Source organism: Neovison vison, chromosome 5 (assembly GCF_020171115.1).
Source record: "Neovison vison isolate M4711 chromosome 5, ASM_NN_V1, whole genome shotgun sequence".
Lineage (NCBI taxonomy): Eukaryota > Metazoa > Chordata > Mammalia > Carnivora > Mustelidae > Neogale > Neogale vison.
This window is the reverse complement of record NC_058095.1, coordinates 1,548,183-1,572,614: the sequence shown is the minus strand read 5'-3', so window position 1 is coordinate 1,572,614 and position 24,432 is coordinate 1,548,183. Positions and strand designations below refer to the sequence as shown.

At 66.9% G+C, this 24,432-nt stretch overlaps 3 protein-coding genes across 5 annotated transcripts in view; 2 read left to right on the top strand and 1 right to left on the bottom strand.

Moving 5' to 3' along the window:
- The window catches only part of SLC38A10 (solute carrier family 38 member 10), a 39,595-nt gene extending 29,579 nt beyond the window's left edge, over positions 1 to 10,016 (top strand). For both annotated transcript variants that reach the window (XM_044247251.1, XM_044247250.1), the window contains exons 12-16: positions 3,596 to 3,763; positions 4,081 to 4,536; positions 5,136 to 5,252; positions 8,092 to 8,253; positions 8,478 to 10,016. In XM_044247251.1, the coding sequence (XP_044103186.1) occupies positions 3,596 to 3,763; positions 4,081 to 4,536; positions 5,136 to 5,252; positions 8,092 to 8,253; positions 8,478 to 9,520 (1,946 nt within the window). In that variant the 3' untranslated portion in view covers positions 9,521 to 10,016. The remainder of the gene's footprint in view (positions 1 to 3,595; positions 3,764 to 4,080; positions 4,537 to 5,135; positions 5,253 to 8,091; positions 8,254 to 8,477) is intronic.
- Positions 10,017 to 11,934: 1,918 nt separating this feature from the next.
- NDUFAF8 (NADH:ubiquinone oxidoreductase complex assembly factor 8) lies at positions 11,935 to 14,531 on the bottom strand. 2 transcript variants are annotated; one of them, XM_044247249.1, is made up of 3 exons: positions 14,391 to 14,531; positions 14,135 to 14,245; positions 12,164 to 12,408 (listed from the first exon to the last, which is right to left on the bottom strand). In XM_044247249.1, the coding sequence occupies exons 1-3, from the start codon at positions 14,472 to 14,474 to the stop codon at positions 12,379 to 12,381; spliced, it is 225 nt and encodes a 74-aa protein (XP_044103184.1). In that variant the 5' UTR covers positions 14,475 to 14,531; the 3' UTR covers positions 12,164 to 12,378. The 2 variants fall into 2 exon arrangements, with proteins under 2 accessions (XP_044103183.1, XP_044103184.1); XM_044247248.1 differs by lacking the exons at positions 14,135 to 14,245; positions 14,391 to 14,531 and adding an exon at positions 12,698 to 13,819 and having other exon boundaries at positions 11,935 to 12,408.
- A 234-nt stretch (positions 14,532 to 14,765) lies between these two features.
- TEPSIN (TEPSIN adaptor related protein complex 4 accessory protein) lies at positions 14,766 to 24,432 on the top strand. Its single transcript, XM_044247247.1, has 13 exons — positions 14,766 to 14,879; positions 15,695 to 15,767; positions 16,029 to 16,120; positions 16,271 to 16,364; positions 18,368 to 18,435; positions 18,602 to 18,680; positions 18,826 to 18,897; positions 19,676 to 19,885; positions 20,872 to 21,049; positions 21,160 to 21,273; positions 21,358 to 21,436; positions 21,670 to 21,804; positions 22,778 to 24,432. The coding sequence occupies exons 1-13, from the start codon at positions 14,832 to 14,834 to the stop codon at positions 23,324 to 23,326; spliced, it is 1,791 nt and encodes a 596-aa protein (XP_044103182.1). The 5' UTR covers positions 14,766 to 14,831; the 3' UTR covers positions 23,327 to 24,432.

Here is a 24,432-nt window from a genome sequence, read left to right as displayed (position 1 = left end):
GAGAGCGCAGCCCGGGACACCTGCTTGCTGGGGTGGTGAGCAGCGGCAAGCGTGGAGGAAAGAGGTTGCTGGGCCCTGTGAGGCAATTCTCTGTTAAAAAGGCTAATTAGACCATTTCTCTCCTATCTGAGCGTGCCCCACAGGGCCTGGTGGGTCAGGTCGGGTTCTAGAACATGCTTGGCTTCCTCCTCTGAACGCGGCCCTGTCCCCTCTCCTTTCCCTGCAGCGTCCACACCCCATGCCCGCAGCCCGTGTTATGGTGTCAGGCACCCGTGGTACGCGCGCTCCCCCTTGGCCACCCTGCAGGGGTGTGGGCTCTGCTCTGTGGGGGGAAGCCCCAGAGCACCAGGATGCGGGCTCTGGTCAGGCCGGCGCAGGCTAAAGGCTGGGGGCAGCAGCTTGGCTGTGACTATAGATGCAGGTGGCCGAGGGCAACCACAGGCCTGCGTGAGAGCTCACCGCAGGGTCCCCTGCCCTGTACTCGCTCTCCCAGCCCTGCACGCGGGCCGGAACGTGTGCACACTCTGCATCAGATGCCAGGCCATGTGTGAGGGATGGGGCCCGGTGCTCGGCTCTCCTCAGCTGGGGCAGACGGGCCCACCACAGCCCACAGGGGCTTTCACTGGTCGCTGTGCTGCGGCACCTGACCCCACTGTGTGTTCTTCGGGCCCTCCCAGGTGACTCGGTCAGCTCAGCCACACCGCCGCCTGGGGCAGGGAGGCCGCTGTCTCCCACGTGCAGCCCTGAGTGACTCTGGCCCGCCCTCAGAGGCCCTCGGGGAGCAGCTCACCTCCTCTGCCCGTGGGGAGCCCTGCCGGCTCTAGGGGGCCGTGAAGAGTGAGGCTCGGGCCACCGTGGCCCCTTGGCTGGGACGCTCGGGTCTGGGGAGCCAAGGTGACTCCTGTGTGCTTGGAAAGATGCCAGGATATGGCGGTCAAGCCTGCCCGTGCCAGCCACGGCCAGCAGAGTGGGCTTCATGAATCTGCACGCCCCGACCCACGCTCATGGCCACCTTGAGGGTCAGGAAAGTCACTTAAGGGCCAGGCCTGGCTCTCGGCTCTTGCCTTACAAGTGCATGGCCCTGGGGTCCCACAAGTCTCCTGAATCGGGGTTTCTCCGGGTGACACATACCCATCTGTGGGCTCAGGTGTGATAGGAGCAGTCCCTTTGTTTGGGTGCTTGCTGACTTAACTGAGCCCTGGCTCCCCGGAGAGAGGCTGCTCCATGTCGGCCGCCCACAGCAGTCGCCTCTAGCCCAGGTGTTCAAGGGCAGACGTCCTTGCTGTAGAGGTTGGGACCCCCCCCGACCCCCGCCGCCGCCGTATCCCCGATTCCAAAGACAGCCCAGAGCACAGGGTCTGTCCTGCTGAGCTGGAATTGTGGACTCGATCCCCACGCCGGGCCCTGGAAAGGAGAGTCTGGTGGGGAACCATCCGTCGGCCTGTCTTAGGGCGCTTCCAGCCTCTCGTTCCATCAGGCGGATGAGTAGGTCCCTTGTCATCATGCGGCCTGGTGCCTCTGAAAGCCAGACCTGCCCCCGGCAGGGTCTCCCACCGCCTGGCAGAATGAGGCACGGACCCGGAACTGTCCTGGGTCTTTCCTGGGTCTTTCCTGGGTCATTCTGTGGTTGCTGGGACCCAGCGATGACCCTGAAGGTGAGCGAGGTGGCCACTGACTGCTGGGGACGCCGAGGTGCCCATCCGCTCTGGGCCCGTTCGCGCGGCCCTAGCTGCCTGCTGGGTTTGGTCAGCTCCTCTGTCGCTCGTTCTGGGGGTCGTGTTTGGTTCGCTACGCCGGGAGGCATTGCCGGCTGTCTGCGGCCGAGAGCCCAGTTCCCGCCCAGGGTGTGCTGGTTGTTGCTGTGGACCGGGATGCTGGAGGCCGGAGGCCAGGTGCCAGCGGCTGGGGGTGCCGGAGCCCCAAGGCGCCTTGGCCTTGCTGTGAAGCCAGGTGCCCCCACAGCTCTGTCCGAGGGCCCTGGCAGGAGACTCCTCACCCCTTCAGGTCCCCGCCGTCCTGCCGCCCATACGGGGGTCCCCTCAGCCCAGCCCATCAGGCTGCCCCTGCTCTCACGGGGGACTTGCCTCGGTCCCTGCTGAGACAGGGCCACACGTAGGTGACTTGGTCTTGTGATGGCTTAGCAGCTTGTTTCCTTTTCTTGTGTTTTTCCTTTCTCTTCCGGCCCTTCTTTCTTTTTAAAAGATTTTGTTCATCAGAGAGAGAGCAAGAGCAGGGAGAGCAGCTGAGGGAGAAGCAGACTCCCCGCTGAGCAGGGCGCCTGATGTGGGGCTCGATCCTAGGACCCTGGGACCATGACCCAAGCCACAGGCAGCCGCTTAACTGACGGAGCTACCCAAGCGCCCCTAACAGACCTTTTTTTTAACTTTGTGATCCATGAGATAGACGCCTTGATTTATGGTGACTCCTGTTTGAGCACAGGGCCTCTGGGAAGGGGTGAATTGTGTGACAGAGACCAGGGTGTTTTCATCCGCTCAAGCGACGGTCACCCGCTTACTGTTAGCAGCCCCTCGGTTCAACTGTAGAGTCCAGAGTCTGCCTGTGAGCCCGCCGCCTGGCAGGCCCCGTCCCTGCACTGGTCTGGTGAGGGCACTGTCCCAGCTGCCTCCTGGCGCCCACATGGTGAGGGCACCGCCCCGGGCTCGCAGGTCCCGGGCTGCATAATAATTTTCTCTCCTTTGGGACCAGCAGGGCCCTGTCCAGACAGGACACCGTGACACCACCCCCCCGCCCCAGCCTCACCTCTGGCCAGCAGCCCTGCTGCCGGTGGAGGACAGTAGTCAGCCCTTCTCTGGGCAGCTCATGTCCTGTGATGGGGAACAAGAGTGTGCTTCCAACCTCTAGGGTAAAATGATGGATTTTTAGTTTCTTTTCCCAGGATGTTTAGTTTTTGCCCCATTTGCCAATTTTTTAATGGCAGCCGCTTCCTAACAGGCTCTGTTTCGGTCCTGCGGGGGCCCCCGGTTGCCATGCGGGTGAGCTATTGCACAGGACTGTGTGGGGACAGGTGTGCACAGGCGTGGCACTTGGGGGCGGGGAGGCGTGGTGCGCGGGCTCTGCCCGTGGCCGCCGTCGCTGCTGCCAGTCTTCGCTGTTGGCAGTGAGAGGCTCACAGCTTCACCCGTCGGCGTTCCCAGCGGCGTCCCTCCCCCAGCACCTCCCAGCGCCACCGAGCAGCGGGGCGGCACTTTGAGGTGTGGCAGGCTGGTTGTCCCAGAGAAGGGGGGACCCTGGGCAGATGCTGGCCCCAGGCTGCCGCCGCGTCCTGCCGCAGTCCGCGGGTTTGTGCTGCCCTCTGGTGGTGGCGGCTGGTATTCCGCGGTGCCGTGCTCTCTTGCACCCAGTTAGGTGTAAATTGCATTTTGACATATTTTTGTTATGAATGCACATGAAAAATGACAGTTTTCTGTGCTACTTAGCTGCTAATGATTGAGCAGGGAAAAAATAACTGCTTAAGCTCTGCCATCCGACTCGGAAACGTGATTACAATCTAGGGACAACCGCCAGTCCCTGTGCGGGGTGGAGGGTGCGGCGTGGCCGTGTGGAAACTGCGCAGTGAGCCGCGCTCTGCTTGCAGGCCTGAATCCAGGCATGGACACAGCCGCGGACGGCCGAGATAAGCCGAAGCTGCCCAATGAGAAAGATGAGATGGAGCAGGCCCAGATTAAGGGCCCCGTGGACGCGCCCCAGAGGGAAGGCGCCAAGGAGAAGCAGGAGGAGGCGCAGCTGGACCGGCCGGGCCGAGGTGGGCAGCGGGCAGCAGGCGGCGGTGGTGGGTGGCGGGGGAGGGGCCTGCCTGAGTTCTGGTCTTTTCTGCCTCCTTCCTTCTGTGACTCAGGGGCGACTCAGATGGGGGCCCCGCCCCCGCCAGCTGGCTTGCAGCTGCCCCGTTGTAATTCTCTATAGGTCGCCTCCGTGCTCAGGCAAAAGTCTGGTCTGTGGGAGGCGGCGCTTGCCAGCCTGCGTCACACCCTTGGGCACTGGGACGCAGCTCACGCTCCGGGGAAGGAGAGCCGGGCCACCCCAACCTGCTTGCTCCACGACGTGTCTGTCTCCCTCCAGGTGTGGCAGCACCAATGGGCGAGGCCCACCGCCACGAGCCCCCTGTCCCTCATGACAAGGTGGTAGTGGACGAAGGTGAAGACCGAGAAGAACCAGCGGAGAATGAGCGTTCGTCCAAGCACGTGGAGGAAAAGGCTCCAGGGGGCAAGGCTCAGATGGCACTGCCTCTGCCAGATTCGGAAAGAGAGAGACCCAGACAGGACCAGGTCTTAGAGGTAGCAGGGGGTCTCCCTGAAGATCCCTGGAAGGTTCCAGAAGGCAATGGTCAGCCGGCTGTCGAGCCCATGAAGGAGGACCAGGGTCCAGGCGACAGGGGTCTGCAGCCAGGGCCCCAGGCAGTGCCACCCGAGGGGCAGGACGCCCCAGCAGCTGGTGCGGCGGAGAGAGCCGGCGGGGTCCCGCCGCCGGGCCGGGCTGCAGGCGCCGCGGGCAAGCTGGTGGACAAGAGTGAGCCCGGTGGGTGTCGGCTGCGCTTGCCTTGGCAAACTGCTCTCCCTAAGACGATCCTCGGGGTGGGGGGCGCCCAGGAGAGGCCGGGTGGGCGGGCCTCCTCCTGCCTGCACTCCCGCTCGGCTGCGCAGGTCAGCACGCGGACGCGCGAGAGCAGCGGCCCCTTCCGCAGCTGCTGGGGAAGCCCAGAGTCTGGTGATGTGACAGCTCCCGGGGTATCTGTCACGCAGTTGCTTGCCGGACCTCTGAGTGTTAGGCGGCGCGCTGTCCGTGCGTCTGGGCCCTCGCGGGGGATGCTTGACAGGTGCCGCGCCGTTCGGGGCCGTGCGGCGCGGCCGGGCCGGCTCTCGCATGTTAATTGGCAAAGGTGGTTAATGCTGGCTCACTGCCACCAGCCCGCGGGATCGTTAAATGTGTTTTCATTACTTGGCCGGCAGTCATCAGGGCGGGTACAAACTGCTGACAGAGGGGGGTGACGCGGAGGCTAGTTTTCGGAAGCCCCCCCCCCCCCCCCCCCGTCCCTCTCCCGCCTTCTGCCCCCACCTGCCCCGCCCACCGCTTCCTCCTGAGCTCTCTGCAAACCTCCCGCCTCTCCGTGTGTGCAGGTGGGAAGGCCGCCCTCCCGGTGAAGCTGGCCCCCGAGGTCGGGCCGCAGGCAGAGCCGCAGGAGCAGAGGGATGCGGAGGGCCAGGCCGGAGGCCACGCCGGCAGCAAGCTGGAGGGTAAGGCCTTCGCTTTCTTGCTGCATCTTCCCCGGGGCCCGGAGCCCTCTGCCCCTTCCTTCCAGACCCGCAGCGATGGCTGGGGGAGGGGGGGAGGCGCAGGTGCCTGTCCTCCCGGCGGGGCTGTTCGAGCCCCCCACCCCCGGCTCTGTACTTGCTGGCTTCTAGTGAGGAAAGACCCGAAGTACCCCCCTTCCCCCCAGCAGCTTCCTCTGGGTACCCCCGCCCCAGGTAGTCTGTTTCTCTTTCTTCCCTTAAAAAAGCCTCTGTTGTGCTGTCCCAGGGTTTTCCGGTCGCGTGTGTGGCCCTCTCAGGGCGGCCGTGCCACTGTTGCTAGCACGTGCTGGTCAGCCCCCCGGCTGGGGGTGTCTGTGCCCCCATCTGTAGCGAACACCCAGCACTGTCTGGAAACAAAAGCTTGTCGCGCACTTTTATCTCCAGCAGCTAATCCTCCTTCGGACCCCTGTGTCTGTTTTGGGGCGAACCCTCTCCTCGTGACCTCGCCCCATTGGTGCTGCCTCTGTAGTGTGGCTGGTGGCAGCCTTCCTGGCTGGTGGCCTCCTGTCTTCATTTCACTGGTGACCAAGGGGCCTCTGCACACCTGTTCCCTGGTTAGAGCCCCTCCCCATCCCCACCCACCTCCAGGGACACCGAGTCTGTTCGTAGAGGGGCCCCGTGAGCCGTGCAAGGGCGTTTCTCCCTGAGCCTCCCCCGGGTCTGGGCGTGTAGATCTCGGTGGCACAGCCCCGGGGCTGTCGTGTGTGACATGCACCCCGTGGCGCCCCCCAGCGGCCCCCCAGAGGGTCCTGCGGGGACAGCCCGCCCAGAGCACTGGGCTTGGGGCTGCCTGCTGAGCCCCTGGGGCAGGCAGGGGCCTGAGCCAGGAGTCCCTGGAGGTTTTCTGGGGTCTGGGGGCTGCCCTGGGGGCTTCCTGTGGTGTTTCCTGTCTGGTTTGTCTCCCTGTGCTCACGGATGCCAGTGCTTATCCTCTGTTACCTAAACCTGTTTGATTCTTTCGATTTTTTTTCTTTCTGAAAAGACAATTCTCACGGTTTCCTACTCTGCCTTTCTTCCGTGCGCCTCTCAATGGGATGAGCAGCCGAAATCAAACAGATAGTAGCAGGTACGGACCCGGAGGGCACGCTCCCGCGGAAGGCCTGCGCGGGGTCTGAGATGCGAGAAGGGGAAGGTGCAGGCTGGCCGGCCACAGGCCTCACTTGGAGCCGCCGCTTCAGCCTGGCCCCCGCCCCGGGCTTGCTCTAGCCCTACAGCTGGGGTTCCCCCAATGCCCTAGCTCCCTCCTTTCCACAAATGCCCCGGTCCTGGAGGACGGTGGGTGTGGTCTGCACACGCCGCCGGCTTCAGGCCTCCCCAAGGGTAGGGCCTGCATGGAGGTTCTTCCGTGTGCATGGCCTGGGATTAACGTGTTCTGCATGCGTGTTAACATGCATCTGGGGTCCTGGAGGGACGGGCTCCGTCCGTGGGCACGGCTTGTCACCACTCTGGTCCACACCCGCCCCCCCATGTCACTTCTGGCTGGACCTGACCTGGCACCGCTCCGCTCCTGCACCATCGGTCCCGGGCTGGTCCCCCGAGGGGCCGGGCAGGCTGGGGCTGCTCCTCCAGCACCTGCTCCGGGGACAGGCCGTGTGGGCGGCACGCGGGGCTCTTGTCGTACTGTTGACTGTTCCGTGGCTTTGAGCCGTGGGTACCCGGAGTGACAGCGAGGCGCATGGCTGAAGTGGCTGGTCTAGAGCCCTGGGGGGGCGGGTGACAGCACAGCGCACTTCCCTCCACGGAGCCCCAGTCCTGTCCACAGGATGTGGCCTTTCTCGGGCAGGTGTCTTCATGACCTTAGGGGGTTTGGAGGAGGGCCGGGTGGGGGTGGGGACTGCCGCACGGGGGCCTCCGCATGGCTCCTCCTCCCTGCCACCTGGTTTGGAGTATTCCTCACGGGCCTCTGGCCTGAGCGAGGCCAGCCCCGTGCTACTATGGCAGGTCACGGGTCACCGTCGGCGAGGACGGGCCAGCTTGTCCGTGTGTGCAGCCTCGCCGGAATGTGAGCCGTCGCCACGCCCCGAGCATCCTTCCTTCGGAGCTCCCCGCCCCCAGCCCAGCAGCCCACGTCGTCGTCCACAGCCTCCTGTTGAAAGGCAGACGGGTTGTAGCAGCATAAGCCGTGGCTGCGCAGGGACGCTGGTGCTGGGGCCTTTGTAGCGAGAGCTGAGCTCCCCGGTGCTCCCACAGGTGGCCGCTGCCGGCTGCAGGCTCAGACTCGGGGCCTCTTTTGGGGGCGTGGAGAGCCGGGCGGGTCCTCGGACGCACGCTGCTGCGCGGCCTCCCCCCAGCCCACACCCCGCGCCCGCCCGCAGCCAGTCTCCCGGGCGGTGGTCAGGAGCGGCGTCAGGGCCCTGTGGGTGTCGGCAGCCGGCCTCTGCCTCACGGTGGGCCCCTTTCTTGTCTCTGCGGGAAAGACCGTTCTGTTTGTTTCCTAAATTCTCACCTTGGAGGCAACTTCCTCACAGTTCTGGGATTCTGTTTTCAGAACAGTCTGTAGCTCGCCGCGCCCCAGCCCAGGACCCGGCAGCATTCCCATGGTGGCACAGACCTCCCCTGTAGCTTCTCTCGGCGCCTAGTCCCAGGGGCGGCCATCTGAGCAGCTGGGCCCCTGCTGGGTGTGTCCAAACCTCAGGCCCGTGTGAGCCTGTGCGAGCGAAGGGCATCCCGGGGAGAGCCCCGAGGCGAGCCGGCGCCGGCGCCCTGCGTCCCTCTGCCCTCCACCCGGCCCAGTGCCTGCGCGGACGGGGCAGGCTCCGAGTGTGCGTTCTCCCCTCCGCAGAAGCCGGCCGGGCGGAGATGCTGGACCACGCGGTCCTCCTGCAGGTGATCAAGGAGCAGCAGGTGCAGCAGAAGCGGCTCCTGGACCAGCAGGAGAAGCTGCTCGCGGTGATCGAGGAGCAGCACAAGGAGATCCGCCAGCAGAGGCAGGACGGCGAGGACGGCAAGTCAGGGCCACATCGGGCCGGGGATCATCACCGAACGCGTGGCCGCCCGTGGCATCTCCTGGGGATTCCATGCGGCCGGGGCTGGGGCTCTGGGGCCTGGGGTCCTGCTGGGCAAAGTTCTGGCTCGTGTTTAATTGCCGGCCAGTTCACCTTTCTAGCCCCCGTGTTGGTAGCTTCCGTTCGCTCCCGTGGTTCAGTTGGCGACTGACTTCATTTGCAGCCGAAGCGCAGCCAGAGCCTGGGGTGCCGGCGCCCAGAGGGAAGGAGCAGGAGACCCAGGAGGGGCAGACCGCGGACCATCCCCTGCAGCAGTCTGTGGAACCTGCACTCGGAGCCCCCGGGCGTCTCCCCGCTCCACCCCAGGGCCACGGCGCGGGCGCCTTGGAGGAGCCCAAGGCGGAGCTCGAGGTGGCTGTAGGCAGAGCTCCAGCGGGTCCTCCTGGCGCTGCCGACACGGAGCCCCGGGCAGCCCAGGCTGAGCCGAGGGAAGGCCAGCGGGGCGCTATGGCCCAGGCAGCTGGCCCTGGCGTGCCGGAGCGGGTGCCCGTGCTGGACCCTGCCGAGGGGCCCAAGAGCCCAGAGAAGCCCGTTGCTGGTGAGCTGCCCAAACAGGACACTTTCGGCAGAAGCTCCCACGAAAGGAAGAAATCCCGGAAAGAGGTGGCCCCCAGTGCCAGTGCTCAGGAAGTGGATGTGCCAGGGGTGAGGGAGAATGGCGACCCTCATGTGAGGTCCCAGCCGGTGAGCCGAGGCCGGGGACCTGCAGGCCTGTCCAGCAGGTCAGGAGGAGCAGCCCCCGGGGCCCAGGCTGAAATCCGACAGCTGGAACACCAGGCCGTTTCTGTTGGGACTCAGGGTGGGCAGCAGGGCGCTCACCTGGAGGCCAGAAAGACCATCACCGGGGACCGTGCACTTGCTCTGGGGGAGGACACTGCCGTCCAGGAGCCGGAGCAGAGGCAGAACCCTGATCCGGGGCCCATCCCTGGGGCTCAGAAGCTAGACCATGCCAAAGCCAACCGAGACCTCAAAGTCCAGGCCGGTTCTGACCTTAGGAGGAGACGGCGGGATGTGGCTCCTGGGGCAGGCGGGGACCCGGCCCCAAGGGACAGGGTCATCATCAGCTTTAACCCTCTCCCGGACGTGCAGGTCAATGACCTCCGTCGTGCGCTGGAGACCCAGCTACACCAGGCCGCGGGGGGTGCCTTGTGGGTGGTCCACGGCCGCCAGGTCAAGCAGCTGGTGGGAGCCCCAGAGGAGCCCTGAGCGGCCACCAGCGGCTGCTGTCCTCCGTTGGTGGGTCTCAGCCAGCTGTGCAGAGGCCACATGGGTGCAGAGTCAGAGTCCTGCTGTGGCTGGGGGTCTGAGTGGCCTGTCACCGCGGCCTCGCTGTCCAGGCGGCCCGTGCCTTCTCCGTCCCGCATCTTCAGCTTGTCCGAGTGACTGAGCTCGGCAGGACCCAGATGACGCAGCGGCCGGCTGCGGAGCGCGGCCCTGATACGGACACGGGCTGCCGTGAGAGCCCGCTGCACGCCAGGCTCCCGCTTTCTCCGTCGTCGCAAACGAGACGTTGCGAGGGTTGCAGAGAACCGTAAGGAGCTCCGCCCACGCTCCCCTCCTCGCCGGACGCACTTCATGGCTACGGGTGTCTCAGGGTCAGAGCCGCCCGCCTGCGTGCCCACCTCGGCCCCCGTCACAGCCCCTCTGCTCTCCACACTCCCTCTGCTTTTCTAAACCATAAAGTTGTTTACAAATCAGAAACGTCCCGGTGTCCGGTCCGTGAGGCTGGCGTCCGCTGCGCTGCTGGTCGTGAGGCCGCCTGTGGACCAGACCTCGGGGGGCGGGGAAGCCCGACGCAGCGCGGCCTCCAACAACCCTGCGAGCAGCTGGGGCCGTTTGTGGTGTCCCGTTTTCAAAGAACAGGAGAGCCGATGGTCGCCCCCTGGCCGAGGCCAGCAGGCAGGTGCGGCCATGGTGGGCTGTCCACCTGCAAGCCCAGGGCTCTCGCCAGCTCACCTCGCCCTCCGAGGGCAGCGAGCGCTCCGGACCCCGCTGCCAGGGGCCCCAAGTGTGGCTGCCGGCGGGCTGCTGGCCAGAGGGGCCCGGGCGCGTGAAGGACCACAGCTGCCCGGCAGCTCCAGCCATGGCTTCGGGCCTCGACTTCCCCTGCGCCTTTGAAATTACATCGTTTATCGTAGTCCCGTGTCCTCGGACAGCCTGACGACTAGAAACAAGTACCAAAAGGCCAAGGGGCTTCCTCCTGACCCCAGGAGCTGGTGCTAGGGAGATTGGAGCCGACGGACACTGCTCCGGCTGCGGAAAGCCCCGGAGAGGGAGGTGGGTCTTGGGGTGCTTCCTGTGCTTAGGTCAGAACAATTCCCAACAAATGCTGCTCACTGGGAAAACGCCTTCTGGATGTTTCCCCGAGATCAGAACTCCACTTTTTAGAGTGGGTTGTATTTCTGGACGCATTTACCTGGATCCCTTACCTTGACCCGACATTCGTGTCTTGAGGTCAGGCCATCCTCCTGCAATCTGCAAGGTCACGTCCTACTCAGAGTGGGGGACCCAGTCCCCGCTCCCCTGGACACTTGGGGTCTTCGTCCCAGTACACACTCTTCCGGCCTCCCCAGCATTCACCCCCTCAGGGAAGGACCCAGGACCTCTGGGTGAGGTCACCTTGCCAGAATCACAGGGAGCCGGAGGGGCTGGGAACTGTCGTTTGCCTTCTGACCCCAGACCACTGGTGCCAAGACTGACAGGTGCAGGGAGCGCACACCCGGCGAGCACCGTAAGCACAGCCACCAGCGGGGGTCCCTCCTGCTGGGTAGTTGCCCTGGGCGACTGGGGTAGGATCTTGCCTGTGGGCTCCTGTTCCAGGGCAGGGCCAGCGAACGGAGGTAGGTGGGAGGGAGGATGGAACCCCGGTGCAGCGAGGCACACAGAGTTGCTTGTGATAAGGCGGCTGCAGGAATGTCTGCATCCAGACACCAGTTCTGTGGCATTTCCCTCAGTCAGAAAACAAGGACGAAGGCCAAGGAACACGGAAGGGGGGTGGGTGTGTGGCCTGACGGGGCGGGGGGGGACACAGGTTGGACTAGAGCTAGGAGACATGGGGGCAGGAGGGCACCTGGTAGGACTGTTCCAGAAGTGGCTTGGAGCCAGTGTGCCCAGCAGAGACCCATGTGCTCCCCACAAGAGGCTGCCAAAGGTCAGAGTGGAGAGTGTGAGGGCCTGGAAAAGCCCACCCTCAAGGCCACAGGAGGGAGGAGGGTCGTGGTGAGGAACGCTGGGCTCCCCGGCCCACCCCTTCCTGCTCTGGCCCTCGGTGTGTGTGGGGTCAGGGCACGACCGCCCCCCATCAGTGCATGGATGCTGGACTCTGGCAGGCCAGGGGCTGTGGACCCCAAGGGAAAGGTGACCTCCAGGCTCCTGGAGCACAGTCCCCAAGCGTCCAGCAGGCGGCGCTCTGGACCTGTGGAATCCCTGGATTGTGCCCAATTTCATTCTCACGTGGCAGGGCTGGGGTGGTGGACAGGGACTGTCAGGAGGACTGGGGCTCTGACCTGGGGGGGCTGCAGAAGGACAGGTGCCCCACACAGTGTCACTGCCACTGGGTTCCTAAGCGAGACCCTCCCTCGGCTGGCTGGCGCCTCTAGAAGGGCAGCCCCTCCTTTTTTGCTTCCAAGTCCAGAAAAACCGCCTGAGTGGCCTTCCCTACCCACGGCTCTGTCCCTCGCGGCGGCTGGACGTTGGCTCTGGCACGGCCTGTAAAACGGCAGCTGCACCTGCTGCCTCGGTCAGGCTCAGGTAAGGTGTTTTAGATGAAAATTCTCCAAAAAGTGACCATCCCGAGCGGCGCGTCCCCACGGCCCAGGGTGCTCCGCGCACGACAGGACAGGGCTCTGGTGCGGTCCGCCTGCTCTTTATTGTGGCTTCCCAGGGCCTCACGCTAACCCGAAGCCTCACGCACGCGGCGCAGGAGCACCAGCTCGCCCCCGGCCCCAGTCCTTTCAGCTCGGAGCGCTTCGGGGGTTTCCGCCACTTGCCCTTTGGGGCCATGGGCGCTGCCGGGCTCTGCTCCCTGGGGCAGCAGACGGAAGTGCCGTGCTGGCTCGTCCATCCTAAAGGCCTCCCCTCGGGCTCTTCTTGGCCTGGAAGGAAAAGGATTTGGTGTGAACGGGGTAACTGAGATGAGGCTGTGCGGAATAAGGAAACCGCCCACCAAACGCTGTCTGCAGCCACTACCTTCCCGAGAGCCTGGCCACCGGCGCCGGGGACAGGGACGCCTAGCAGGGGGCGTGGGCGCTCCCAGCTGCCACGGGCCACGCTCCACCTGCTCCACACCGGCGCCCCCAAAGCCGCGCCCCCGGACCAGGCCCTGTGCAGACGCTGCTGCCCTGACACCCCCGGCCGGTGCTCCCAGGCAGCAGAGCTGCTTACAGAGAAGGCTGCGGCCAAGCGCTGAACACTCGCCCAGAGACCGGGCTCTCGGGACGCGCTGCATGGGAGCCTGCTGCCCTTTCTGCCTCTCACGCTGCTCCCCACAAGTGCCGTGGAGTCCGGCAGAAGGGGCACGTCTGCGAGGGAAACACTCAGGCACTAGTCCCCGAGCCTGTCCTCTTCCGTGACGCTGGCGCCTGAAGCAGCTCCCGAGCGTGGGGCACGGAGTGTGGGGACCTCTGCGGGACCAGAGCAAAGGCGAGTGCAGAAACGCCTGGAACGGGGCACTGCCCACTACAGAAGGCCGTCCCGAAAACCTGTAATTATCACGGCCGGTCCTCGCCTCACACGTAAGTTCTTCCAAGCAGTGACCCTGTGCTCTGGGGAGGGCTGTACCACGGGAAGCCACCGAGACGACAGGCGTGACCCTGGATGAATAGCCCACGTCAGACCTGTGACTGGTGACAAGGGCTGACCAGGGATGGGGGCAGGACGAGCCCAGAGCGAGCGGCCGGTATGGTCACAAGGGAGTTCCCCAGGGAAGGCAGGACGAGCGCTGTCCTCTCCCTGGAGGAGTGGCCAAGCCCCGGAAAGCCGGTCTGCTCGGGGGGACCCTGGAATGCCAGGAAACGGCCTCAGCAGCCCTAATTTCTGCTCACCCAACTGCCCCGTCTGTGGTCCAGGTCTCTCGCCAGCGGCTCCGGAGAACATCACGGCCGGACCCAACGCAGGGAGCACCAGCCCAGGACCCACACGGCAGGCAGCCCCCTCCTCATGCCCTCTGGAACCCCGGACCGTCTCCCTGGGTGTGTCTGCATCGCCTCCGACCTGACCTGCCGGACCCTTCAGGAAGACGCGCGGACCCTAGGTCTTCCGATGGGCGGGGCTGGTGACCTTCAGACTAACGGCTGCCCACCTGACCCCACAGGGATCACCAAACGCCTCGGAAACAAAAGGGACGTGCCGCTGAGCGCCCAGAGTCCCAACCAAGAGAGGCGCCGACTGGTGCCACCACGGCCCCCTCCGGGGCGGCGGGGGCTGGCGAGCCCAGCAGAGTGACCTGCGCGTGCCCCTGGGGCTGTCGGGGCAGCGACGTCCTCCGCGGGCGCTGGCGGGCTTCGGGGCTGCAGCCGCGCGCCCAGCACACCCGTGCGGCGCTCACCGCCCGCGAAGCGAAGACCGCGGGTGCGGAGGCGCCTGGGGCTCCTCTGGACACCACGGCCACCGCACCCCACGAGCTCCAGGCGCTCTCCCCGCGCGCCCCGCACCGGCATCCGCGCGCGGGGGCTGCCGTTCCCCTCCCCCGATAGGCGCGGGCACCCGAGGTCCGCGGCGGCCGCAGGCGCCGGCGCCCGACGCACGGCAAGGGAAGGCAGGCCTGCGGGCCCCCCGCGCGGCGGGTCGGGAAGGGAGAGGACCGGGGCGGCGCCCACCTACCGCGGCGGCGAAGCAGCTCCGCAGGGCCTCGAACTCCCGCGCGCACAGATCCTTCGTCAGGCGGCCGCCGGGGGCAGTGGACGCCTGCACGCACCTGCCGTAGGCCGCGGCCTGTGGGGGCGGGGACGGGCGAGGATCGCGGAGGCCCCCGCGCCCGCCCATCTCCCTGGGGAGACCCCGCGCCCCGCCGGTCACCGCCCTGCCCGCGCGGGCCCTTCCCGTCCCGTAGGCACTGCCCCAACCGGCAGCTCCTCACCTCGGCCCCACAGGCTGCTAGGTGCTCGGGGAAGGCGCGGAGGCGGCTTCGCACGCGCCCCCACACCGCTCCGTTCCCCGACATGAGCGGTTCCTCCCGGCACCTCTGGACGCCGCCATCTTGGGCCCGTCCTCTTCCGGCGTCCGGCGGCTCGATAGGCTCGCCTTCCGCCCGCAACCGTCCCTGCGATTCTTGATTGGCCAGGCTTCAGTCCCTGTCCCTTTTCCGGGGCGGGGTCGGGTCTGCCCGAGCTCTGCAAGTGGCTCGTGGATTTGTCTGTCTTGGATTGGGACTTCAGATTGGCTCAGACTCAAGTTGTCTGTAGGCTCGGGGCAGGGTCCCGCCCCGCGCGAACGATTGGCCATCTGGGCCAGGCGCGCGCGCTGATTGGAAGGAGTCCGGGGCCGTGGCCGCGGGCGGGGCCGGAAGGTGACCGGCAACATGGCGGCCGCGCCGCTGCTGCGGGACCGTCTGAGCTTCCTGCAGCGGGTGAGTGCGGGCGACCGCGGCTCCGCCCTGCTCCCGCTCGGTCCCCGTCGGGGCGTCCTCCGGGGCTCGGCGACCCCGCCGCTCCCCTCGGCCCTCTCCGTCTCCACGGCCGCGGCGTGGGCAGTGTCCGATCCACGCGGGACGTTGCGGCCGCGGGGCCAGAACCGAGCGGGAGAGGCGGCCTGAGGCCCCGGGGTCTGGCTTCCTGGTTTTGCAGAAGCGCAGCCCCGGGGACCGTCCCCGCTGGACCTAGGCCGGGGAAGCCCCGCGCGCGGGCGTGTCCGCGCCGGGAGGACTGAGGGGCAGCGGACTGGGCAGCGCCGGGCGGCCCGCAGCTGTGTGCGGGTCAGGGCCCCGTCCCGCGCCGGCCCGGAGGCAGCTCCCGGGGACGGCCTCCGGGCCTCGAGAAACGGCCTTGCCCTGCAGAGACCGGGGTGACGGTCGTGCGCGCGGGGGCCTGCGCCTCGTGCCGGGACCGAGGCCGGTTCGCGGCGGCCCGCGGCGCTCCCCGGCGCTGTCCGCGGGGCCGGGCCGTCAGCTCCCGCTCAGGGCCCCGCGCGTCACGGTTCCACCGGTCTCTGCGGCTCCCCCTCGGCGAGCGTGAGGAGGGCACGTCCGCAGCCTCCCGCGCTTTCCACGCCCCCGTTCCGGGGATCGGGACAGCAGCCGTCCGCTGTCCCCAGTAAGCCCAGTGCGGACGCTGCTCGGGCCGCGTGCCCCGGAGGCTTCCGTCCCGCCCGCGCACCGCTGCGTCGAGGTGGGGACCAGCCTTCGTTCTGTCCCGCCGCGCTCAGGGGGCTCTCGCTCCCTTCCAGCTCCCGGTCTTGCTGAAGGGAACATCGGACGACGATGTCCCATGTCCCGGCTACTTGTTCGAGGAGATCGCTAGTATCCTTCCTTGTGCCCACCCGCGGGGCCCTGGCCCGCCCCTCTACCCTGGAGACTAGTGTGTGGGGCCCAAAGCCACATTAGGAGGCCCCGGGGTTCAGGAGGTCCCCAAGCCCCGAGCTCTGGAAACCAGGGCCGGGTGGGTGTTGGTGGGAGGGCTCCTGGGAAGCCCGGTGGCAGGAAGGCCGGGTTCTCTCCCCAGCCAGGCCCTAACGTGGCCCGGGCTCAGTGCGCTCCGTCCCTAACCCAAGTGCCTCCCAGAGATCTCCCACGAGTCCCTGGGCAGCAGCCAGTGCCTCCTGGAGTACCTTCTGAACCGTCTGCACAGCGGCTCCGGCCGCGTGAAGCTCAAGGTGAGCCCCTGCGCGGCCCCCGCAGACCCTCCCCGGGGTCGGGGCCCCAGCTCCTGCCAGTGACTGGCGGGGCAGGAGGACACAGTGGGACGTGTGCCGGCTGCCCCCCGTGACTGCCCTCCGGTGCCGCCCCCCGTGACTGCCCTCCAGGTGCTGAAGATCCTGCTCCACCTGTGTGCCCACGGCTCCGCGTCCTCCCTGCTTATCCTCAAACGCAACCCGGCTTTCATCCAGGAAGCTGCAGGTACTGCGGGCCGGGGGCTGGGCAGCCAGGGTCCCCCCCTCCCCCCACACAGCTCAAGCCTTCTCGCCAGCACCCCACACCCCAGCTGCCACCTTCTCCGTCCCGCGCCTTCCCCTTCTGGCCATCACGGCTGCACCTGCAGCACGGGGCAGAGTGGCCTGTTTCTGCCCGCGTGCCCGGCCACGCCTTGGCGGCCCAGAGCTGTTTTGCCTGTTCTGGGGCCTGGCACACCACAGGGGATCAGCACCGCCTCCCGGTGTCACGGGCTCGGTCTCCTCCCCAGGGCCTGGCACGGGGAGCACCGTGAGCTTCTGCTTCAGGAGGTCTGTGGGAGGCCATCGGGGAGGTGGGGCTCTGGCCTGTCGGGGTCTAAATGCCTGTCTCACCCCCACCCCCGCTCAGGCCGGGGGCTGTCACCTGGCTTGCTCCTTAACCAGGACCTGGGGGGGTGCGGCCTGAGACCTTCCCCTCCGTTAAGGCAGGAGCTCTGGGTGGTCTTGGGGACACAGACCCCAGCACACGGCCTGAATGAATCGAGGCGAGTCGTGCCCACTGAGCAGTCCAGGAGAGGGAGCACTGGGGAGGGGGACTGAGTTGCTCTGGGCCACCTGGTGCTCACAGGGGACCCTCAGCAGTTAGGGAGCACGTCCTGCCTGCCAGGTGCTGGGGTACCCCCCGCCCCGAAACCACTGTCGGCCCTTCACTGAAGGCAGGGCTGGGTGCGGGTGTGCCCGGGAGAGCATCACTGCACAAAACCAGACGCTGCCCCGGGGGTCCGTCGGGGCTCGTCCTGGTCCCAGCGAGCTCCCGAGAACTAGGGCGCGGAAACAGCACGCTCCGGGATTCTCGCCAGCTGGTGGGTCCCAGCGGAGTGCAGCGTGGCCCGTGCGGGTCATCACCTGGGCCCTGCGCCCCCGGAGCACGGGTAGAGCGGCTCGGTGGGGCCGGTGGGGGTGGGCAGACCGTGGTTCTCTGTTGGCACCACGGGGAGACTACCACGGAGCAGCCTCGGTCCACCGTGCTCTTAGTGCCGACCCCACAGGACCGTGCCACTGGCCGTGGGAGGTGGGGCTGGGCCAGCGGGTGGCTCTGGGGCAGGGGAGCCCGCGGAGGACCGCCTCGGCTCGCACAGGAGGGGCCGGGTGCTGTCCCTTGTCCACTGGTGGCTCAGTTTCCGGCCGCCAGTCCCGGCTGGGCCCAGGGGCTGATATGTGCCCACACTGGGCCGCCTGCCAGGGCGGAGACGGGCAGCACCAGGCTGGTGTGGGACGTGTTTGTGACAGAGGAGACGGGGAGCCTGGGATGGTTAAGTTTTTTCTAAGAAAATCTCGTTTGCCGCGGCTGGTGCTCCTGGGAAGGCAGAGCTTGGAGGCCGTGATGAAGAACAGTTCGATCCTTGAGCCCGTGGGCACCTGCGGGGCTGGAATTGGATGGGACTCACTGGTGTTCTCTCCGGGTGGACAGTGGGTTGAGGGAGGTGGTTAGGCCGCCAGTGCAGCGGCTCAGCTGAGAGAGTCAGCAGTGGGGTCGGGGAGAGGGGCCCCCGTGCTGCGCTCCGCAGGTTGAAAGGCGGGCCTGGCTGCTGTGCGCAGCCGGGGGGCAGCCGGGCCTGCGGGTGTGCGGCCTCCACGGGCCAGGAAGGTGGTGTGGCTCTGAGAAGAAGCCTGGGGCAGTGGGTTCTGGAGAAGGAGCTCTGGGAGCTCCCAGGCTTGGACCAAGGAGCAGCAGTATTCTGGGGAGTGGCGGGTTCCCCAGGCTGGTGGCTGCCGTAGGGACTAGGAAGCCGTGTCACTGTAGGGACTTGGATCAGGAAGCCGCATCCCGTGGGGGACTTGAGGACAGACCTGAGCTTTGGGAAGCTTATGGGACCCTGGGTGTGCAGGGTCACCTGCCAGGGCTCAGAGCTCTAGGGACCGATGGGGGGCGGCCCGGGCTGGGATGGGCTGCAGCTCAGTGTCCGGGGGGCCAGCCGCTCAGCTCTGTCACTCTGGCTCTGCCCACAGTGTTCTCGGGGCCCCCGGATCCTCTCCATGGGAACAGCTTGTCCCAGAAGGTGCGCGCGGCTGCCCAGGTGAGTCCAGGACTCAGGTCAGCCCCAGGACAGCCCGTCCTCTCACCACCCGGGACCCTGGCTCTGCTCCTGCTGCGGGACCAGATCTGGGCTGGTCCTGAGAGAACCATGGGGACGGGGGACAGCAGCCAGACCCCATGGACTGAGCGCCCTTCTCCTCGTCTAGGACTTGGGGAGCGCCCTGTTCTCTGACAGCTTGTCGCCTCCACCTCCCTCCCAGCCGCCCAGGGCCCTGCCTCCAGCGGGTAGGCGACTGTGTCCATCCCTGCCCCCGAGTCTTCCCTCCGGGGTCCCTCGGGGTCCCTCCTCCCCACCTGACGTCCTTGGCTGCCCTGAGCAGGGCCGAGGGTGGGCGGCCACACTTGAGGCTAACGTGGGTCTCGTCCGCAGGCATGGGTTCGCAGTCCAGACCCCAGAGCGCCCTCCAGGGCTTCGGCTACAGCAAGGAACGGGGCCACGTGGGTGAGTGCTGCGGGGGCCCTTGGGTGCAGGGTGCCTGGCAGCTTGGGCCTGCTGAGGCATGCAGGGGGGTCTTGCTGGGCTGCTGCACCTGGCGGCCATGGTGTTCTCTGCCCAGACCTGCGGGACAAGGAGGCAGGGCGGGTCCACGCCAGCAGGCAAGAAGTCAGGCCGCGCCTCCGTCGCATGTGTGGGTGCCCAGCCCTTGGCTCCTTCAAGGGCCGGAGGACACAGGATGCTGGGCCTGGCGGGGACAGAGGCGACCCCGAGTGGGTGTGGTGCTGTTTGGGGGTGGAAGCCGTGGTGGCCCGTGTGCTACCCGTTCTTGTCCCGGCTTTCCGACTCCCCCCAGCGCTTGGGAAGCCTGATGCCAGACCTGATTGGAGGTCTTGTCTCTTCCTGACACGGGGGTGACGGGGATTGGTTGCGGTGGGGCATTCGTGTGGGCCAGGCCCCGAGCCGCCGTGAGGCTTGTGAGCTCCAGCACGAGCAGCACCTCGTCCCCTGCTCCCACACAGGTTGAGGGGACTGCGGGGCGTGGTTCTGTTGTGAGCTGTGGAGTACCCGGGCTCCATCGGGCCTGGGGATACGCTGAAGCAGAATTCCCCAGGGAAGCGTCCGAAGGCCCCAGATCCCCTGCAGAGCCTCTCCTCTGTAACTTCAGCTCAGATCTCCGCCTTTTGATCCCTGAGCGGGAGCAGGGCCTCCCGGGAAATGTGGGCGAGTGCGGGCGGACAGGACCGAGAAGGGCCGTCACCCTCTTCCTCTCCCTCTGCTGCAGGCTCTGCGGGCGAAGCCTTCCTCTCCACCATCCAGAAGGCTGCAGAGGTGGTGGCCAACGCTGTGCGTCCTGGGCCCGAGAGCCCCCGCACCCAGAGCTCCCTACCGCGGGGAGATGCCTACCAGCCGGCTGTGACGCTTTCAGCCAGCCACGGGGGCCCGGGTGCTGGGAAGCCGCTCTCTGGCGCCCTCCCAGGTGCCCGAGGAAGTGGTGAGACTCTTCTGGGGGGTCTGGCTTTTCCCTGCCTGCCAGGGTCTGGGTGAGCCTGTTCTCTGTCCTCTGAGCGGGGAGAGGGGACAGTGGGGTGCGGAGAGCCAGACCCCTTTAGTAGCGAGAGCCACGGGTTCCCAGCTCAGGGAGGGGCAGTCGAGGTGGGGAGTGTGGAAGGAGCGGGGACTCCGCTGTGCTAATCCGGCCAAGACTCAGGCAGCACGTGATCCGAGGCTCCTAAGGGCGTGTGGCGCCCCCGCAGAGCCTCCCACCGGCCTGCCACGTGTTTGCCGTGGTCTCTGCGGTGGCTTCCCTGTCACACAAAGGTTACGCACAGCATGTAGATGCTGCTTTGCCAGTCTCTTGCCGGGAGCTCGGGTGTTACAGTCCCAAAGCGGGTGGGGCTCCTAGAGCCCCTCCCCCCACTCAGATACAGACCCGGGACCCCAGCCCAGTTGCTGCTGGTTCAGCCGGGACAGCAGGGGTGCACGGCCAGGGCCAGCATCCACGTCTACTCGCCCAGCGTCCACCCGGGGGGGAGGAGACAGCGGCACCGGGGGTCACAGCTGGGTGTGTGGCCAGGAATGTCACTGGGACAAGGGTCAGGGTGATCGGCCCCTCTGCCTGTAGCAGAGCCTTCTGGGAGCTCGGCTGGCTGGAAGGGGAGCGTCAGGACTCCCCGAGAATTGAGTGCCGCCCTGTCGGGCCCTGCACCTCCTGCCATGGGCCAGCGCTCCTCCGGCCTCGGGTGCCCAGCGCTGCTGGGTCTGCGTGAGCCGGCTCGAGGGCAAGCACGTCCCAGCCTGGCGGTCCCCGCCCTGAGCCACCCGTGTGAGGCGCGCCCCGCTCTGTCCCACGTTCCCTCGTGCCCGGTGTTTATCTGGAGCTCGGGCCCTTCCCTGGGTTTCCTGGTCCAGGTTCCCGGGAGGGGCGTGTGAGGCAGGTCAGAGGCCGCCCAATCTCACCCCCAGTCCCGTCTCGCACAGTCCTGAGACCCCAGCCCGGGCAGGCTGGCGGGGGCTGGGACGAGCCAGACAGCAGCTCCAGCTCCCAGACGTCCTCCCAGGACAACGGAGAGCCGAGCAAGGCCTCGGACTCAGGCAGTCGGTCTGGCAGTGACAGCCCCTCGGCGGCCAGCCAGGCACCCAGCGACCTGGCAGAGCGGTGAGTGGGCACCATAGGGCTTCCTCCTGGTCCTTTACTGGGTCCCGTCCTGCATGGAGTCCTGGCCTGGAGGGGTCTCTTTCCGATCCTGACCGCTGTGCCCACAACAGGGTGGAGGCCGTGTCCCCGAGTGACTGCCGGCAGGAGCGGAGCCTGGTCCAGACTGTGACGCGCGGGCCACGTGCCTTTCTGAGCCGAGAGGAGGCCCAGTGCTTCATCAAAGAGTCAGTCCCCTGCCATTCCCCGCTCCCGGCCCCCGGCCCCGAGCCCCCCGCCCCGCACCCCACCTTCTGGCTGCCCCCCTGCAGGTGTGGGTTGCTCAACTGTGAGGCCGTGCTGGAGCTGCTGACCCGCCGCCTGGACGGGACCAGCGAGTGTGTGCAGATGGTGAGGCCCTGCCCATGGGGGGTGCGGACAGGGGCGGGGGGGCGAGCAGGGGTAGCCGGTCATCTCCTCACGGGGGTCTGACCTGGGCAGGAGGGGAAGTGAGCCCAGGACTCCAGGGTGGCTGCCCCAGGGCTTCCCCGCCTTGGAGCCACAGCTGGGCCAGGAGGAGGGGAGCTGGCCAGATGGCCCTGGGTCCCGGGGTGGACCGTGCTAACCTTCTGTGTGCCTGGCAGAGAGCGCTGGGCGCCATTGCATCCCTGGGGCGCACCGACCTGCTCTCCCAGGAGCACATCCTGCTTCTCACCCGGCCGCGGCTACAGGAGCTCAGTGCGGGCAGCCCGGGACCTGTGACCAACAAGGCCACCAAGGTGGGCGGCAGCCGGGGCGCAGAGGGCGGGTAAGGGGGTGCCTCGGCAGCCCCACTCCTGTCCCGGGCAGCCTGTCCCAGCTGCTCCTTGCTGTGTGGACAGCTCGTGCCCTTAGAGCGGCAGCTGGGCTTCCTGGCTCTTGGCACTCCACGCTCCCTGGCCTCTTCCGGTGCCTGGAACCTGCCCGTTCACCTGCCCGTTCACCTGCCTTACTGCTTAGCGGCTCTGCTGGGCACGCAGCCCGCCTCCCACTGGGCTCGGTTCGCGGCCAGCCTTCTGCGGGAAGCCCTCCTTGCTTGCTCCTGTTCTCCACCCTGGGTCACAGGTCACGGGTCCATGCTTGGCTTCCAGACCCCTCCCTGGCTCCTGGAGGGCAGAAATGGTTTTGTTCTCCCAGAGTCCTTTTTCCATTGAAGCCTGAATGGTGTGCAGGGCACCTGACTCTCTGGGGAGCTTCTGGGCAGCACCCCTGCAGCCAGGCCCCGGCCGCTGCTCTGCCTGTTGGCGTCTCTGGCTTCTCCGTCGCTCTGTGGCCCCAGAAAACTCAGACCTGGAGTTGCTGGCCTTGCCGCTGTTCTTCTTCAAAGAATTAGTGACGCGGCAACATCCGAGTCCCAGTCGTAGTGGGGTTTGTGGGGACGGGAAGGCAGGAGGAGGCCTTGTGTGTAGCAGTGGGGAAGGGCGTCTGTGTCGGGCTGGCATGGCGCCCGACAGGGGCCGCCTCTCCCCGAGCGGGCTCTCGTGCAGCGAGGTTCGCTGCCGGGGGAAGTGTCTGTGTGTCGGCAGGCCTGGCCGTGTGTGGGTGCAGAGGCATGGCCGGTGTTGGAGCAGGTCGGGGACAGCAGCAGAGGAGGAGGCCTGGGCGGGCAGCTGAGCGGCCTGCTCTCGGGGCCGGAGTGCTTGGGAGGGGGTGTCTCTGCGCCCCAGGGGTGCACGGGATCCGTCAGCCAGGCCCCTTTCCTTTCACGTCCAGATCCTGAGGCACTTCGAAGCCTCCTGCCGACAGCGGCCCCCAGCCCGGAGGCCCCCAGCTGAGCTGGGCCCCGCTGCTGCCCCCGTGGGCCCGTCTGACCTGCTGACCGATGCTGTGCCTTTTGCTGGGAGCCAAGCCTTCCTGCGGCCTCTGAGTCCCACCCTCCTGTCGCCCAAGGGCTCTGCGCAGTCCCCTCCCTCGGATGGCTCCTCCCTCTCAGTCCCCGGGGAGTCTGGGGAGGCGGAGACCAGACTGAAAGGTCCCAGAGAGCAGGGGTCCCCTTCTGAGTGGAGCCCATTGGGCACAGGCTCCCCAAAAGGAGCACCAGCACTTAGCCGGGAGCCCGGCCACGGCCTGCAGAGCCCGGCGGCCAGTGGTGGCTGTAGCTCCTTGTTCGTCGGAATGGAGCTGGTGGCTTGTCCCCGCCTGGTGGGGGCCGGGACTACCACAGGAGAGGCCCCCCAGGCCCCGTGGACGTTGTCGCAGAAGATGGCAGCGAGACAGCCTCCTGGCCCAGAGTCGTCCGCTTTCCCGTTTCTAAACTCGTGACCTGGCCGGCCTGGGCTGCACATGGGGTCCTCACTGCCCCTCCCTGTAACTCCCAGGACCCCGTGACTTCGTACTGCCCTGTTTGCACACAGCCCCCATGTCCCACTGAAGAGAGGTTCCCTTTGGGCGTCTGCTGCGGACCCTGCTCGCCCTCTGGCTGCTGCTGTCGCTCGCAGAAGACGTGGGGCTGGCGGCTCGCGAGCCAGTCTGAGCCACTCACTGGTCAAGCCTGGGTGATACGCCAGGACTCTGCGCACCAGGCAGAGCCGGGCAGCACGTGCAAAGGAGTCCACGGGGCCAGCTCCCAACCCAAAGACCGGCTCCCCGATTTCCTGCAGGGGAAGATGGACGCCCTCACACACGGGCCCTTCTTGTGGGCGTGGTGGCCGCATTGGGAGAGCCGTGTGGGGTTCTAGGCAGAAGCAGATGCAGAGCAGCTTGTCGGATGGGCGGCCGGGGGATGGACGCTGGGTCTCCCGGCACGCAGCCATCTGCCTGGGGGGTTGGCACCGTCTGTGTGGCCCCATCTGCGGACAGGCCCTGCTCCCTGCCGCCAGAGGGAAGGGAAGGGGGAGCTGTGGGGCAGAGGGCACAGCATGGCCTGCCTGGAGAGGGCAGGAGGGGAGGCCTGGGTCGTCAGAGCACACTCAGGCACGTGGAGTGAGCGGCCGGCTCCTCTGTGGGGGCCGCATCGGGTGGGGGAACGGCCCAGGCCACAGCCCTTGCCATGCTGTTACTGCTTCTGAGTGACTGCAGAGGAGGGCCTGGTGCTGCCTCAGTTTCCATCGCATGTCATGTCTCCTGTGCCGGAGGCCAGCTGTGCGGACTCGGATCCCTGTAGAGCAGGCAAGCTTACAGCAGAACCTCGGCGATGCCGGACCTCCAGGTCCCCTGGAGACCCGCACCTGCCTCCCAGAAACAAGGCTTTGTGTAGGCTTGGCTCTTTACTTCTGAACTCAGACCCCTGCCCCTGTGGGGTTATAAGCAGGTGGGCGCTGTCTTCGATGTCCGGTCACTCAATGAGCCACGTGTGGCTGCTTCCCACCGACTGCCCGGGGAGGTCACGACACCTAAACGTCCTAAGTAAACATTGGTGTGCACCTGGA

Bases quoted from the DNA above. Each gene is read 5' to 3' on its own strand.
- NDUFAF8 (XM_044247248.1), bottom strand. From the start codon at position 12,761: ATGCAGCGCGTCCCGAGAGCCCGGTCTCTGGGCGAGTGTTCAGCGCTT. The intron at 12,409-12,697 runs GTAAGCAGCTCT...TTTTCCTTCCAG, and splicing joins GCTTGGCCGCAGCCTTCTCT to GCCAAGAAGAGCCCGAGGGG.
- TEPSIN (XM_044247247.1), top strand. From the start codon at position 14,832: ATGGCGGCCGCGCCGCTGCTGCGGGACCGTCTGAGCTTCCTGCAGCGG. The intron at 19,886-20,871 runs GTGAGACTCTTC...CGTCTCGCACAG, and splicing joins CCCAGGTGCCCGAGGAAGTG to TCCTGAGACCCCAGCCCGGG. The intron at 21,050-21,159 runs GTGAGTGGGCAC...TGCCCACAACAG, and splicing joins CCCAGCGACCTGGCAGAGCG to GGTGGAGGCCGTGTCCCCGA.